This window comes from Ixodes scapularis, unplaced genomic scaffold (assembly GCF_016920785.2).
Source record: "Ixodes scapularis isolate PalLabHiFi unplaced genomic scaffold, ASM1692078v2 PGA_scaffold7__128_contigs__length_106722199, whole genome shotgun sequence".
Lineage (NCBI taxonomy): Eukaryota > Metazoa > Arthropoda > Arachnida > Ixodida > Ixodidae > Ixodes > Ixodes scapularis.
The window spans coordinates 92670117-92687742 of NW_024609882.1; the positions used below are offsets into that span (position 1 = coordinate 92670117).

General features: G+C 45.3%; 1 protein-coding gene across 1 annotated transcript in view; it reads left to right on the top strand.

Annotated features, from left to right (window-relative positions):
* LOC8037879 (fatty acyl-CoA reductase 1) overlaps positions 1–14533 on the top strand; it is a gene marked incomplete at its 5' end in the record, with an annotated part of 59529 nt that extends 44996 nt beyond the window's left edge. Inside the window, 2 exon segments of the mRNA XM_042286566.1 lie at positions 4898–5025; positions 11175–14533. Coding sequence (XP_042142500.1) covers positions 4898–5025; positions 11175–11331 — 285 coding nt within the window.
* Positions 14534–17626: the final 3093 nt, after the last annotated feature.

Consider the following 17626-nt stretch of genomic DNA (forward strand, 5'->3'; position numbering starts at 1 on the left):
TGCTCCTTGTATTTTGTGGAAGCTGACTACATTGAGTTCGCAGGCGTCAAAAAGGAAATCCCATACCATTTAGTTCAGCCGGGTATCGTCCACAGCACTTGTTTTTTTTTCAGTGATAATTGTAAAAAAGGAAATGTAAACATCACAAAATGCTTGACAAAAAAGAAAAAAGAAAAGGTACACTCACACCAGGGATTGAACCCGTGCCCTTTGCGTGTGAAGCGGACGTCTTTCCACTGAGCTACTGAAGGAACTCAGTCATGTGTAGTAATGCGGCTGGTAGTCTGTATGTCGGAAGTTTGATGCCGATTTCCCTTCAATACATGCACTCCCGGCTTGAAGCCGGGCAGCACCACGCATTGGCCACTTTCAGACCTAGTAAAGAAACCGTACGCATGCGTATTCAACTCGAAGTACGCACTTCGTGCTTGACGTTTGAGCGAGCGATGTTTTCAGCCACGAGAAGGGACGACGGCTCGGCGGTGTCTTCGTGCAATCAGCTTGCTGGTCGGGCATGTCGTATGGAAGAAAATCAGTTCTTTTGATCGGTCCAAAATTTCTTTTTTGAAGGCAGACAGAATTCGTCAGTAGCGTGAACGACAGCTCTGAAGTAGAGGTCCAACAGCCGTCGTCCGCTGCCATCCGCTAGTCCCACAATACGTGAAATGACGCCATGTTGAGAATTATGCAGTGAACGCACAGAATGCTTCCAGTTGTCTGTGCTACCTTTTTTTTCAATCAACGTATTTGCAGCTTTTTGGAAGCCACAAAAAATGTGTTTAATATTTTTTTTCTATTTTAATATTGACTGTGTGCCTTGAATGACCCACAACTTTGATTAAATTTGGTGGTCGCGTCGAAACCTTAGAAAACGGCCCGTGACCACGGAAAAGAGAGTGAGCGCGACTTAAACCGGCCAGTTCTCGATCGGCGGTTTTCGGGCGGAAATAAACCGAATTTTGAGCCGCAAATTCTGTTCTGGGTAGTTGGGCATCTCATATGTCACGTACAAGTAAAAACCTCTGCAAGCATAAATACCCTGTCAGTGTCCCTTTAAGGTGAGATTTATAAGTTTTTTTTTGTGACACTTTGAATTTTTCTGCCTCCACGTTATTTATTGCAGGAAATATAAAAGGCAGCTAAAGAAAAGCCTGATGCCATATTTAACATACTTATACTCTTATTGAATACCTCACATAAACAACTACCAGAGAAAGAAAAACATTTTGAGATTGGTTGTGTGCAAGGGGAGATGGCTTCCATAAAATAGCAAAGTGTGTAAATAGGTTATCCTGAAATAATATGGAAAGACATGCACAGCCCAATCTTACTATGTTCTTGAGTGAATATTTCAAAATAAAAAAAGTATTTCATGAAAATACTTCTGGGCAATATGATAAGTGTGGATCAGTCTTCAAAGACACAATTTCAAGAATGTATGCAGTGACGCAAGTGCTGCACCATTTGCTCAAAATTGCGCCATGAACAAAAGTCTGCTACATCTTGCGCCAAAATGTCATTTTTGCGCAGAATTGCGCCCTACTTGCGGCGAGATAGGCTCGAACGAAGCAAAATAATAAAAAAAAAATGTTCACCCTAATATTTAGTAAATTAGAAAGAAAGGATATGGGCACACATTTTACGGTGTCCCTGCTCACAATATGTCATTCGAGGTCAGAGTTCAGTCGAAGGCTGCAAATCGCCTCCATTCACGAACACGCATAGTACTAAAAGCTCAAGTTACGGGACATTTGCTGCGCTCAATTGGTTTAGCCGAGGAAAGGACACGCACGGAAGAATGACAAATGTCACAATGTCGTGCTTTTGACGCTCTTTAATTGGTTCCGTCGTCACCGTCTGAATTTCCGGACGATGTCGGCAATGCCAGGAGCTAAAAGTCGTGAGAAAAAATTGCAGTATAGTAGTGGGATAGGCAATCGTGCTAGGACAGAATTAGAATCCTTCAGTCCTGATTAAGATCACTTGATTATTGCGTTTGTTGCCTGCCTCTGTGCTGTGCCACTTGTGCCACCGCCTCTCACCAGCGCGCGTGCAAGTCGAGCCTTACCGCTTTACGCCAGAGTGCTAGGAGCAGTGGCTGACATGGGGGAGAGCGGGGGTAGGCTCGGAAATTATACTCAGTGATATTGCGGGTCAACCTTCTTTACTACTGTGGTCTTAATTGTAAGTTGACCTCTAATTGAACAAAAAAGAAATAAAATTTCGGTCTCTATTTGAATAAATACGGTATAGTCAAGATAGTCTCCGTGCAACAGTCAATCGAAAGAGCAGCGAACTTCAACTCAACTCTAGTTCTGAAGCCACTTTGGAGCATTGTCAGTTTTAAATTGCAACAGTAGGTTTTCATAGTATTTGCAGGTTGTCGTTTCTGCTGTTTATGATATTACAGACTCGAGTTTCGTAGTCTCATAAAACTGGGTGATGCATTCTTATTTATGGACGCTTTAGCACATATGCAGATTTTACTGTCATTTTACGAAAATTATATTTACGGGCTAAATAAACTACCGAGTGTAAAAAAGGGAGGGGGAGAGATGCTTTATCTCAGCTGAATTGTTGCACCATGATTCGTTTTCCTACGATTCTTAATGCCCATACCTACTCTGACTATATCTTTTTTCTAAAAAAAGGCCCTGTGTTTTTTCTTGTGCCCTATACACAAACACAACTCTGTTATGTCATGTCGTGGTGCTGGCACGTCGGGCGCACTCCCAATCTTGAGGTTGTGGGCGGAAGTCACCAGTCACCATGCGGGACTTCCATTCCTGTGTTGTTTTGAAGAATCCAGACTAAAACCTGCCTTTTGGTAGGGCCCCGGGGCTGTACCGAAAGAGTTGGGGATAGGTTTAAAGATCAGTTTTCATGTGTTTTCTGCTTACTTGGTTCATCCAAGAAGGTGGGTAGGTGTCGTGAAAAGGAAAAACCAGACGCCATCGGACCACAATTGCTTTTGCGGGAATTCACGGATACTTGCAGTTGCCAGATTTATTTGGTTGGTTTCAACTTGAACAGGGGAAAATCGCCAAGCTGCCCGGACCACCCGCGTACTACGTTTGATATGTCTTCAAGCTCAAATTGCCGCCTGAACGTTCAAACTGTCGTCTGTTCTTTCAAAGATCTCTGCTTGTTGTCGTTTGCTCGTTCGATGACAGCAGCCCTTAGACCAAACATTGACCCCGAAATTGCGATAAGAAGTAAGCGGAGGCCTCGAAAGACTTTTAAATTCAATGGTTGTTTTGCGGTAAGTAGACTCGGTATAAACACTAATACAAGGAGATGTTGGTCATTGTTACCAGTGACCGTCACCGACTTGTTATACCTGATTCACTTCGTCCAATTCTGCTTGCGATTTTGAGTATCCACGTCGAGCATTGCAGCCACTATCCTTGCTTTTGCAGCCTAAGCGACGTGGCAACTGAATATAGCGAGCAGAATCTCATCATGGTTTTAGCGTCCATTCTCGCAGCATTCAAGCAAATGAATCGCCACACATCACAATATTTACATGAAGCTTTGCAGTGTAACAAGCCGCGTTAATTTCGCTCAGGTCACTAAGGTGGCAAGACGTTGTTAGGAAGACGTAAAATCAACAATTCCACGGCGAAAAAGAGTGCAGGAACTCACACAGACGCCGAAAATGTGACATTCCAATGGTTTGTTATTGCGGGATGTGGCGCTTCTTGCCCACACTTGATCGCGCACGCATGGCACCGGTGGCATGCCATAGAGGGGCACCAGTTTCTTTGTAAGCATAAGCTAATGTATACAAAGTGGTTTTGCCTTTTTTTTTAAGCTGAACAAATTTGAAAATAAAACGCAGTGAAAGCTGCACTAAAAAAAAAGTCAAATTGGACGTTTGAGTGATTTATACAGCGTAAGGTTGGTCTGCCAGTAGGGGCGACACTGGTTTAAAGTAGGGGCGACACTGCACATTAGTGCACAAACTGCACTAATGTGCAGTTTGTGCAGGCGAGTTCTATGGCCAGGGGGCTAATCGTAATGATCAGTAGGTTAAGTAACTAAGATGCATTAATTAACATATTAATTATTAGAAATAAACATAGGGTTATAATTAGAAATCTGCTGAGCATCATTGAAAACCACTAAATCAATCAGTATTAGAAAGACTTGGAGCACGCAGGAAGTAAGATGGAACGCTAAAGTTACCGCTCGTGCAGCAGGAGTGAGGCTACTCGTTCGATGCTAATGTGCCCGCACATTTTTTCTGTCTCTTATCATAGCCCCCACCTTGTCCCTGTTACAAGACTTGTAACGTTTGTGCACTACAGCGCTTCCCACGTGCTGGAAGTTTTCCAATATTGTCTGATTTGGTGGTTTTCAAAGAGGCTCAGCAGGTCTCTAAATGGAACCATACATTTAATTTCACGAATTAAAACTTTAATTAGCATATTTTAGTTAATGAATGTACATATTGTGACGATGAGCTCCTATACTATGTCCCCCTGGACGTATGATAACCTGCACAACCGCGTTAGTGCAGCTTTCACGGCTTTTTGTAAACAAATCTTTTAAGTTTAAAAAAGAGTCCCTTTCTATTCTTATTACAAATGGTAATAAGTAATATGCTCCAGTATCAAAGTGCAACCCTCAGTCATAGTCAGAGATGCTCCAAAAGTGTATGTGGCTGCTCCAAATCAATATTGTTTCCTGCTACAGAATGTGCTACAAAAGGTAAAAATTCGCTTCCATCACCGTGTATGTGTTTTTTTTTAGTATATTTTGCCTCAAAGAGCAATAGCTAAGCTGGAGAAACACTTACTTAGTGACAGGGAGGATCGAGGAAATTTTGGAGCTTTGAAAACCTCACTTCCCGGAAGCACAGTACGGTTCAGACTCGACTCCTCTTGTTGTGCAGTTGTTCAACTTCGACGTGCGGACGATGCAGTGGTATGCATACTGGGAGCAGTACGTGCTGGGCATACGCAAGTACCTCTTCAAGGCAGAGGCCTCCAAGCTGCCAGAAGCAAGAAAGCACATGAAGTGGTGAGTTCGTGGAGAGACGCCTCGGTTTAGTTGCATGCAGTACCGTGGAAGCAACGGGTGGGGAGGGAGAGGAAAGCTCTTTTTGCACGAATTTCGAGCAATCGGCTAATCTCTCCGATGGGCAGAAAAGCAACTTGTGGGATGCACAAAAGAAGGTCCAAGAGGGGAGTTTCTTCTTTCCCTTCCTCTTTAACTGCTTGCATTACGTCCTTGTCCCCGTGCCTTCTGTAAAACGCCATGCGCAACTAGAGAGATTGAGTATGTTGAGGTGTGGCACAGTTAAAAAAGGTCAGTAGCCTCGTTTACATGAAAGCGACTTCAGCGCATCGACTCCACTCGTTCTTTGAACGAAGCCGACACGGCAACGTTTACATGAATGCGCACCAAGCCCTACACGAAGGTTGGCGCCACGCCGTGTGAAAGCTCAAAGTTATGCACTTCCGGAACCAGCCGCACCACGTTTTCCGGTGCATCACACGCGGAGGCCTTTCGACGCATTCAGTGAATGTAAAGATTGTGCCCGCTGTCTTCGGTGCTGCGGAAGAAGTTACAAGACGGAAGAAACATCAAAACCCAAGCGTTTAGGGCTCCAGGCCGGGCCGCCGGGTCACTCTGGACCAGAGGCGACGTGTGTGCGCACGCTTTGAGGAAGCCTCCGCGCTTCGCCGCACCAGACCTCGCCGATCGCGACCGGACCAACCGGACCCCGAGTCCGAAAGGCTCCTGCGCAGCCAGGAATGGCACCGAGGTAGGAGCTGCTCGTTCTGCGCTACCATGCAGTGCTCTACAGTGCTCGGAGTTCTCGGTGTCGTTCGTGCTTGCACCGAAGCCTTTGGGACCCCTTCGGACGCGCAAGTCGTACTTCGCAAGACTTGGACGGGGGCCACCCTCACCGAGCAGCTCCGCTATATTCTGGTTTTTTATGATGGCAATAAAAGCTCGCGTTTGTTCTCGGGAAAAAATTGCCGGCGACTATACGGGCCCGCTCTCCACGCCGCCGACGAGGTTGGCCGCCGCCATGCTCTCAGCTGTTCACTCGCTTCCGCAGCGAGCGCCTTCCCATAATCCTCCCCGTTCCAAAATGCGATGCGACCTCCTGTTACATGGGCTGAATAAATGCGCACTCGCCATCTCGATCCACCTCTGTCTGGCGGCTTGAATGCGATGCGCTTTCTTTTCGCATTATGCCGTTTACATGACCGCATTGAATGCGACAACTGGATTCAATGCGACTAAGTCGCATTCATGTAAATGCGGCTAGTGATTCGCAGTTTTCTTTTTTTTCAGTGAAATATTCAAAGTACTGCTGTGGGATACTGTTTCAGAGCATCGATAGACTACTTGCATAAATTCGTCGATGCGTGCGTTGCATTCTAGCAATGTGCGAGCCAGGACCAGACTGCATATGGATTTAGCTTCCCACCGATTCTCACAATACGTAACGTGGCATTCCGTCACAATGAGGCACTCCGCGTTTTGTACAAAGTTAATTTCGATGGCTCTTTGAGTTTTGGAATTCTAAGTCTGTTTAGGTGGCTAAGTATGGCAATTGTTGCTACCGTGCCCAAACAAAATCGGGGGAAGAAATAACTGTCGATGTCACGCTTGCGCTAACTCTATCCTGCAGTGTGCGATGGGGTTTCTACAGAATATGTATTTGCTCCGAACCTCAATGGACACTTGGAGGATTTGAAGGATGCCAAAGGGTAGAATTCAAGGAAGGTTCAGACAATTTTTTTAGTACTTACTTGACTTGGTAAATGCAGGTTTACGTTACTGCAATGCAAAAGTAAATAATAAGCAGGAATTCCAACAAACAGAAAAGAGTTACAGTCCACTTGCCATCCACCACGCTCGCTCACGGTCAATCGACGGCAAGTCCTTTGTGCTTGGACGTCGCCGCGAAGTGTCGTTAAGAAGCGCGGAAACTACTCGACCATAACGCTACAAAAAAGGCAGCAATTCTCAAGCTAATAGGAAGGGGCCGAACGCAAACGAAGGTGCAACTGAAACAAGGCATGCAGGCGTAACCTGAAGCGAGGCACTACGGTTCTTTTAAGCTCGCTTAGCCGTATTAAAGACAAATTTCTTAATCTGCCGATTTTTCGGACTCCTCTATTATTTGGACCTTTTTTCGGTCCCTGCGATGTCTCAAAAATTGGTCGGCATCTGTGTATGAAAAAGTTAGTGTGGCGATTGCTGCAGGCATGCGGCGAGCCTCTCTGACACCTGTTATGTGTCCAAAGTATCGTGACGTCACTGTCGACGTCCGCAAGCCAGCTTGGTGGCGAGCAATGGTCATCTGATCCCCCCCATCATGCCATTTTGGGTAGTTTTTTCGTTTTTTCCGCACTCTCCTGCGCTTGGCGCACAGCAAAACGAGGGGCTACGTTGGAATTTTAATTCATTACAGCAGTCCTACTAATAAGATTGAAAGAAGACTTAAAAGACATAATTTTTAAGGTTCCTACATTGAAACTTGTACAGTTTTGTTTTTGAATTCAAGGACATCTTCAGCTTTCCTTTTATAGGGTACTTACCAACCTGAAATTGTTAGAGAATTTCAGAGCATAAAAATTGCTAAAAATCGGGGGAAAAATAGTTGTGTCGGCGGCGCAGTGGCACACAGTGAAGCGGGTGGGCATAACATGGGGTGGTGTGAATAGCCTTCGTGTTGAGTGACAGTTTCCCGAGGCATCACTGTGCAGCGTAAGCGATCACCTGATTCGTCGGAACGGCCGCTGCAACCCGATCCTGTGCATTTTCTTTTGTATGGGAATTTATTCGAAATGGTCAGGGAAAGCCTGGAAAAGTGAGAGAATTTGAAAGACACAATTTGGTAGACACCTTGTTTAAACAGAATATTATAGCTCTTTAATCGTGTTGTTTGTACGCTTAGACAGCGGACAGTTCGTCGACTGTAATGGGAATCTGGAGTCTCTGCTGTAGTTGTGAAATTTTGCAAGTACACTACCGTTGCTTGCCTGGGGTCTTTAGCGTGCATGGCAGAGAAGCGATGCAGGATCGCACGGTTGTACAATGCTCATCCAGATCGAAACGGGCAGAGGCGGGAAAATAACCTAGGATCACCGGGCTCTGCGATGCAAGCTTTCGCCTCACATGCTTTGAGCTGCTGTGTAGTAACACGCATGGCCCCCCGATCTCTCTTTGTAACCCTTAACAGCATCACACACAATCTGCCGAAGAATCTAAGATAACTTCTTCGATAGATAATGGTTTATTGGAGATGTTGGTGCTGACAGTCAAGGATAGCCCTCCCGTGTTTTGAACAGCAATCCGTTTGGTGACATTGGAGCCAACGTAAATGGCTATACGACACCCCAACTCAACGCAGGCTGCCGCCATGCAGTGAGGCAACTGGCACCACGTGCAAGCTTTGTCGTACGCAAAATCAAAACCAGCCAAAAGGCGTCTCCAGTGCACGTGCCATGTATTCCTTCCACCCCAACTCCCTCGTGCGGAAGCTTTCCCACTCCGCATCCTTTGCATAAAGGTATATTCGCGCGATGGCGTCTTTCCTTGTGGAAGGGATTAAACGTTGAGTTTCAAGACCACGTGTGCTACATCACAGATGTTCGCTAGTCCTCCGATCCCACGAGCAGCTGCAGTGCCACCGACCTGCAGAATATCCTTTGTCTAATTGGAGCAATTGGTTCCCCCCTTTCGGGGAAGGATTACGGCCTGCAGCATTTAGCTGTGGGGTGCCTTTTCTTTTTTTTAATTTTTGCGCCCTTGTTTGATGAGCCCGCTAGGGACGCAAACACGTTCCCGAGAAGAAAGACCTTGCCGACTCAACTAAACATGACTCCAACTTGCGAATGCTTGCTCGGATTTTTTTAACTGCCTCCTCCTTCTCGCGGCGTTTCCTCCTCAGAGGTCTGAGACGTAGTACTACTTCGCTTTTCTCTGGATACAGATCTGTCATGTGAATGCACCACAACTCCGTTTGTTTTCTGCTGACTGAAGCGACTGCACAAATTTTAAAGCATGCAAGGAGTGTGTCTACTTCATTCAGGAAGTTTGAAATTCCCCTGAAAAAATTTTGCTATATTGAGAGTAGTATCTTGGGTTTCCAAGGAGCTGTGTAAACCCTGGTACAACTAAACTGGGAATGATTAATGAGATGGCGCATTCAGATGAGATTTCGGGGGCCACACAAAGTTAGTTGTCCCATCTAAATCATTTTGAATATAACGGTATAATTTAGAACAGTGGTGGCCGAACTACGGCTCATTGCAGGTCGAAATGTGGCTTGCGACTCCACAAGATTGGAAGGAAAGAGCTAGAAAATAAAAGATATCTTGCATTTTGGCAGTTTTGTGCCATCATCCGTAACCAGGACAAGGTGCTCGTTTCGGGAGTGGGGACTCTCAATAAAGAAACAATATGAGCAAGCATTTCTTGGGTGATATTCACTATGGCCACCAGCTGAAATAAAAGGATTTCAAAGTAAACTGCCATGCCCCTTTTTTAGTGCGGTCTTCACTTAAAATGGTTATTTTTTGTGGCTCTCGGGCTACGCTTGGTTTAGAATATTGAGCGCAATAATTTCTGGAGCAAATAAAATCTCGGAGGTTTGAACTCGGGTTTTCTCCAATTCATGGCACTCTTTTGTGGTACGTGCCTTTAAACAATGTGTTGATGTCCTGAAAGGAAAGATGTGAGCGATATTATGAGGGCTATTTCTCACATATTCAACACAGAAGCTAATTTAAGTTTTATAAGATAGCTCCAGGACATGGAGAAGGACGTGCTGCTGCTAAATAAATTGAATAAAATTAAAAATAATGCGAATCCAATCATTGCAAATGGCATTGCAGACTCGCTGTCACATCAGTTGTTTTTCCACAGTCGAAACATCTCAAGGAATAAACAAAAAGTAGGAAATAAAAAGATGAATTTTGTGAAACGCGTCTACTCCGAAACTGAAAAACGGGGAATGTGCGTTGATTGTAAAATAGCAAACATCCGCCCATTCTACAACAGATGCCACCCCTCAATTTCGCGACATTCGGAAAATACATAAAGTACATATCTTTACATATTCTTAAGATGTGTGCCCACCCCACAGTTCTGCATGATTATTGCAAAATTTTGCTCGGGATTTTACGGTATACCTTGCTGTCTTGCTATGTATGCCTTAGTGACATACTCTGTTGTCCCCTCTCTTACATTTTTTTTTTCTGTACACTGCCAGCATTCGATTGAACTCCAAAGAACGATGACAAAAAGAAGTGCAGAAGGAGCAGATAAAAATTCCAAGGACATCTAAGCACTTCTTGCGAGTTGTGAATGCAAAAGCATGAATGTTCAAGGGCTTTGGTCTCTTGCCGCCCGAGACGCTTAAAATCTCGATCCGCTTGCGCCTCACGCTTTCGAAGGGCTTTGTTCTGTCTCCTAGCGTTGCACCGCTCCTCGTTCTGCCCGGCGTGTATTTGGAGACAGGGCAACGATGGTGGATTTCGCTGCCCGCCTCCTCGCTCGTTGTGCTGCGTTATTCTGCTCCCTTAGTTCGTCTGCAGTGTACTTGCATGGATGGGCAGTTTTTGCTGCTGCTGCGGCCACCGACGATGTGGATGATTGAGGCGCCGCCATGTTTGTCGACGTCGAGAGGAGCAGAAGCGGCCGAGCGCGCACCACCGCGTTCCTTTTACTGGCGCAGGGCCCGCAGCGCCATGGGGTTGCATTCCTTGAAACTATGATGCGCGCCAGCCAATCGGAGCCTTGTTCCTAGAAACTATAACTCGTTTTAGCCTATGCATTCTGCTTCAGACAACTGGCTTGGGTCCATGGGACAGGGGAAATTAGGTACTGTTGGCGCGGCTTCAAGAGCTGATAATGCCGGTTCACTCCATGGGACAGTTTAATGCTTTCGCGTTAAAAATATGATAAGCATGCAGCCCAACCAACATATTTTCTGAACACAGAAGGGCTTCAGAGGTACATAACAAAAAGCAGACGCCGTTCCTAAAATGACAACAGAATGCAATACCGTTGTAGCAGGAAGGATGATATGGTCCCATCAGGCACTCAGTCACCTTTAGCCGTGTTTTTCTGCTTCTAAAAGGACTGTCTTGAATATAAACTAAAACAGACAGATATATTTTTGTTATTTTTTTCTTTTGCAGGTTGTATGCCGTGCACCTGTTCCTGAACCTACTGCTGATCACCTTTGTGTGGCGTCTGCTGCTGACTCGGTCGCAGACGGCACGCAACCTCTGCTACTTCATGCTCACCTTCGCCACTCGGCTGTGTAGGATGCTCCCCCTCATGCAGTCCCAGTGATGGCCTTCCAGCATTGCCATAGCTACTCCAATTCCTTGCGTCTTCTGCAACCACGCCTGCCATCTGTATGGCGTCATCAGCTAAGCACCATCTGCTAGACATCGTCGGTTGAGCGTCTGCTGCGCGTCGTCTGCTCAGCATCATCTGCTGAGCGTTGTCTGGTCGACGTCATCTGCTAGACGTCGTCTGCTCGAAGTTGTCTGCCCGGTGGTCGTGCGTTGTGACGATTGTGCGTGCACCACGATGCATGCTCCATCCACGGTCGTCCGCCACAGGAATTACCTGCCGTCAACAGCCATCTTGCCACGGCAGCGACGTTCCACTGTAGAGATTGTGTGCTGCAACAACGGTCGTTCACGGGAGAGTCATCGGTCGCCACTACTGCCATTTGGTGCCGTCACCACTGCACTGGCTTGTCTCTTAGCTGTGGTAAAGAAGACTGCCGCAGTTTCCCGGGGGGCGGGGGGTGGTGGGTAAGGGGGGGGAGAATCATTGTGGCCCAAGTTTTGTTTATTGCTTCAGGTATTTAGTTTTAAGACCGGTTCGCACTTAGCCTTAAAACCAGCCGGACCGCATCTCGGTGCTGAGGTAATGCAAAGTCACTTCTGTATTGAGTGCGTAAGTAAGAAAAGGCAAGGTCCTATGCATTGGAGTGCCGATGCAGCACTGTTTGTATAGTGCCGAGTTAGCATTGCAATGTTTTGTGTGAATGGGCCTTTAAAGTCGTCCATGTGGGGCTCCCACTGTGGCCATCTTGAAAAGGTACTTTCCACGTTTCTGGCTTTTACTGCAGATCTAGAAGCGGCAAGGGAATAAGCAACTCTGCAAACATGCTTATTTTTTTATTTCTGCTTTCTGGATATTTTAGGACGGCATACAATGGTTGTAGCTACATTGTTAGTGTAGAATATGCGTACAGTAATTTACGTTCACACTGTTTCGGAAATTCTTTTAAACACTCGTACATGTAAAGGCTTTTTAATCTTTTTCTTTTTTGCTTTTCTTTTTAATGTCTTTGAGAAAGTAGCTTTTTTAAATGCCCTTGAAATATAGAAGAAAAAAAAAGTGTGTGAGCAAAGTTGCCTTGCCATAGACTGTCGCCTTTATTCACTCGTAGGATGCAAATTTCAAACTTGCTTTTCAAGATGGCCACCGTAGGGCTGTAAGCTTAGCTCTGACTATTTATCGAGTCGAAAGTTGTCTCGTCCTTGTGGGGAGCCGGGGGCAGCCCTGTGAGCATCGAAGGTGGCCTCCTCGTGTACGGCGACATGTTTACATGGAGGGGTGTCTGAAGGTTGGTGGTGGTGGTGATAATACTTATACACATCTGTATCATTATTGCTTAGGCTCCGTGAACGGAGCCGTTGCACTCGAGGATTCCTTCTAGGCATACTTATTTACACGCAGAAGCGCACGCTCGTCCACTTAAGTCGAGCTCCGGCCAGAGGCAACAGGGCGTTTGGAACCGGCTCATGGTCCGCGGTTTGCGAGTCGAAGAGCAGAAGTCAGGTGGCGGGGTAGATGAGACTTATTCTTTGAAGGACTTCTCTCGGGTTCTCCAGAGAAAGGCAATAGTCGCCAACAGGATCGAAGGTAGGAAGCTAGGAAGCTTCATGGGTGCCGGAAGTGGGGACGACCGAGGGCCCTCCCTGCCGTCCTCGTCCCGTCGGCGATTATGCAACACTTCAGTTATCTTTGAACAGACGGGAGTTTTTGTTTTCGGGCGGGAGGGTGTCGCCACGGGCATTGCTATTAGTCATCGCCCTCTTTTGGGGACAGTGCTCGGAGGCGACGCCACTTTGTCACCACCCGCGTGGCTAGTCTGCGGCGATTGCGTGCACGCCGGTGATCATCGGTTGTGTACCGGAGGTAGGGAATGGAGGTTGCGTTTTTGTTCTTTCCACGGTGATAACGGCAGCAACGGCTTTTGTTTGGCCGCCGAGCGGGTTCATGGGTGCGGGCTGGGAGACGTTTGCATTTTGCCGCAGAAGAAATTGTAGGACTTTGAACACATCTCGAAGCTGGTTTCTGAACGCATTGTGGGAAAATACAACCGAGGCGTGGTTGCAAGGTGCATCACTATTAGAGCTTCACGTGTTCGGCGTTTACCGACAGACCCCGAAAATGGATCCTCAAGGCGGTTTTATCGAAATGGGGGGAAGAGAGGGAGAGGGGGGGGGGGGGTAAGAGGGAGGGAGAATAACAGAAAAATCCAGATTTGGGGCTGCCTTCGAATGAGGAAAATGCAAGCTTCACACGAAGGAATATTTAACTGGAGCTATATTTTGTGACGACTCGGAACATGGCCCCACTGAACTCTCCGTAAGGCTACTGCTTTTTTTCAGGAGTCGCGCCCTTTAACTTGTTTCCTTATCGGTACAGGGACCTTGCCCAAGTATTCAGGTTAGCCGGAAGTTTGGGAATCTGATTCCCGTGTCTGATTTTCTTCGACTCAATCTCCGACAAACGGCATTTCTTTTTTTCTTGCACCGAAAAAATTACGTTGGAAAACATTGAATCTTTGGGGAAAAGAAAAAAAAAAAAAAACTTTTAATAGAAAAAACACAACTGAGAACTTGGAGTTTTAGTTGCAACGCTAATTTTAGATAACAAATATTCACAATGTTTAAAAAAAAAAAAGGTAAAAGGTGAACGTTGATTTTTTTTTTTTGTATACTGGCAACCAAATTTTTTTTTTTTTTTCACTCCACATCAAATATTAAAAAGCAAAACATTGCTTAAATTGTTTGATCAGTGATTGGTGGCTCTTCTGTCCAGGTTAAAAAATAAAACGGTGGTATCTCTTTCCTAAGACTTTTCACATGGGTAGGTTCGTCCTCTGTTTAACTCGATGTAATTGCAGCACCTAGTGAGTATACCCCTCTGCTCACCACTGCACGGTAATTCCAACCACTGCCTCTGTGAAATGCCAAGTTTGTGGCAGAGCTATTTGTGCTTTTTTACCTTTGATCTCAGGTAGCCCAGGAACCTGTTTTTACATAAGCCTTTTTTTTTTGCATTAGCCTTTTGGCAACGCAGTTGGCAGCATGTGATGCTAAGCTGAAAAGCTTGCCGGCAACTTTTGTTTCATTTGTCCTTTGTTAAACTAAAAGTGTAGACCTGCCACGGATTGCGTTGGATAGTGACTTTTGTTGTTTCTTTTGAAGTCTCACTTTATTAAAGGCATTTTAACGAGCTAGAATTCTTTCTGGGATTTTCTTTCTTCCAGCGCTCTTTTTTTTTTTCTTTTCATTATGTTGCACTAGTGAAGTTTTTGGAACTTCATTTTCTATGGACGAATTTCAATTCCTCGAAATTGAACTCCGACAGCCTTCTTTTCTGTTGGCAGTTTGAGGAATTGCCGTATATATTACTACCAGGTGTGCTTGGATGGCAGGGCTGCCATTTTCTTTTATTGTCTGATGGATTTGATAGAGATCTGTATTGTTCTAGCAACAGTCGTAGGCTTCCACCACACTTCAAATATGCCTCCTAGCTGCTATGGTAACCTTTAAGCAACACTTGAAGCTATGTATGACATAGAGAAGCACGGCTTGTAAAAACTCCGAGAGTGACCTGCCTCAGGGATATTACAGAAATGATGGCTCTAATATTTTAGTTTTTGTTATGTGGCTACTGCATCCTTTCCATTTGGAGTCACCCTGTCGAACCTTCGTTATAAAGTTGTGATGCCGTAAACCTTTACAAAAATTAATTTCCGAGAATCGGGTGATAAACAATCACAAAAAAATGTATTGTGCGATGGTGCTGCCAGCGCGTGTGCTAATTATATAGACCAGTTTGCCCCTGAATTTGATATTTTGTTCTCGCATTGCACTACAAACTATGTCACTCTGCCAGGTTTGTGAGATATTAGGTCCACTAATATACTGCGATTTGTAAATGGGTGAAAATCGATGTTTTTAAGCCGGACTTGATTGTAGGTGGCGACATTTGGAATGCCATCTTACGAAGCTAATTACAGCGGTTGGTCGAAGAGAGAGGGGATTTCGGTGCGCATGCTGCTCTTACCCTTCACGCCGCTATCGCCTCTGCGAAGTATTACGCGGGTGCAGAGACCCAAATTCCACAGCAGTTGTTACCCTAGGGTTGTGCGATTATTCAAATAATACACTATTTGGCATTTGATATAAGATGAACTGCGATATTAGTCTTGTGCGAATATTCAAATAATTTGCTATTCAATATTCGCTTAGAGATCAACTTTGCTATTCATACCTTTTGAAGTATTGATTGGGGCGGGCGAGCCCCGTCGAGTGCGCTTCTCGCCGAGCACTCGTGCACTGCGGGGAAGCAATAATCGCAGAGCTTGCATGCTCCGTGGGTATTGCTTCCCCGTAGTGCACAGGTGCTCGCTGAGAAGCGCACTCAGCGGGCTAACTCGCCCCAATAGACCAACACGCGGCCCTGACGTCGCGCAGCTGCGGTGGCGCTGTTGACGGCACGGCGCATGCGCAAAAGTTTCATTTCACGCGAATCTGGTTTCTACGCACGCGCAGTGCCCACACCTGGTGTGGGCAAAACGCGAGCTTGTTTGTAAACAGCGTGTCGGTCTATAGACCAATCTCACTAAGCGTTCGGCGCATACGTGACGCCACCATAACTTTTGTTCACGGGAGGCAAACGGCCATGCATGCGAGGGATTGTGCTGTCTCGTGCTCCACTTGCGCAGAACTCGAGCGGGGTTGTCGCACCCGCAGAAAGACTAAAGTTTCCTCGATGCATTGCGGCAGCGGTGGCGTAGTCAAACTGACAGTTGAGATCGGTCTATTCAGCAAAACTATGTTATGCAGCAATGTTTTGACAACCGGCCTTCATTATTCATGCTTTTTTTTTGGTCAGATTTGAAAAAGATTTGCTTATAGTGAGAAGATTTATAAATCCTTTTGATTGGGGTAGCTGCGAGAAATTTTTCGTTTACGTGCCACAGTTAATAAAGTTATATTGAAATTAAAAGGTTGGGAACAATGTTCACGAGTTCAGCTTAAGTTTTGTTTAAGCATGGTGTTGGTAGTGAAAAGCTTGGAAAAACTATTCGATACTAGATTCAAAAATATTAGACCAAAACCGCTATTCGCTTTGAACATAAAATCTACTATTTGCATAGGCCTATGCAATATTCGTACTTTTCGAAGTGTTGATTGTGATGGGTTAGCCGCATTGAGTATGCTTTTTCCTGAGCACCAGTGCACTCCAGAGGAAAAAGCATGCCTTCAAAGAGGGATAGTGCACACATAATAATAATGTTTTACTTCCATCAACGTATGTCGGTGGAGGAGAACACGGAAAAAAGGTGTGCTGATACAGCTTGACAGGTCCTTGGCCCCCTTATTAAAGAATGTGCATAATGTACTTAAAACGAAATGGAAAACTTGTGAATGTTGATATCTACATTACAGTAAAAATTTCGTAATGAAACTGGCTACTTATGCCCTGATAACCTGTATTAATCATTTCTGCTTTTTTTTTTTAAGGAATGAAGAAAGAATATTTGCATGCGAAAAGCAGATTTATAAATCCCCTTGTATGGGTATAGCTGGACATCTCTGTAGGTTTAACTTTATGTTAAATTTGTTATTTGCTTGCCACGTAAGGTTTGACTTTCTGAGGCCTCACTTCATAAATGTAGTTTGATTGAAATTAATCGAGCTTAGAAGCAGAAGAAGTACTTGTTACCAGGGCTGGGCAGAGATACTCCAAAAAGTATTCGGGAATACAAATACTGAGAAACATGCGTTATAAGGCCTAAATACAGATACTGAGATACATTTGTCGTTTATGCAACGGGATATCCCTGAGATGCTTATGTAGCAACGGCAAAAACGTATTCCGGAATAAAGATACTTGTAGAAATACATTTGTTCCCGAACGGGGGTACATGGAGAGGGTGTAGTTTGTGGCAAATGGCAATTTATGCTTGTGTTCCTCTTTTTGTGCCATATTATGCACTCCCCCTTACGTCAAACTCTTTATTTATTATAATTGCCGCTAAAGAAACATGTCGCCCCCGTTGGACCATATAGTTACAGAACGGTAAAGACTGCATACCATACTTGGCAAACGGCGCCTGCCCAAAATGAACCCCGTTTTGCTGAGAGGGCGCATCTCAGACTGTTGTCTTATATTCTTCCGAGTCGCCCATAGTGTAGGCATATTGGACCAATAGGGCCATACTTTTTCTCCACTTAACTCCTTTATAGCGTTTGCTCTGCTAAATTCGGAAAAGGGGATGGCTTTGTGAGAGGAGCTGATTTTGTTATTCTTGCAAGTAACC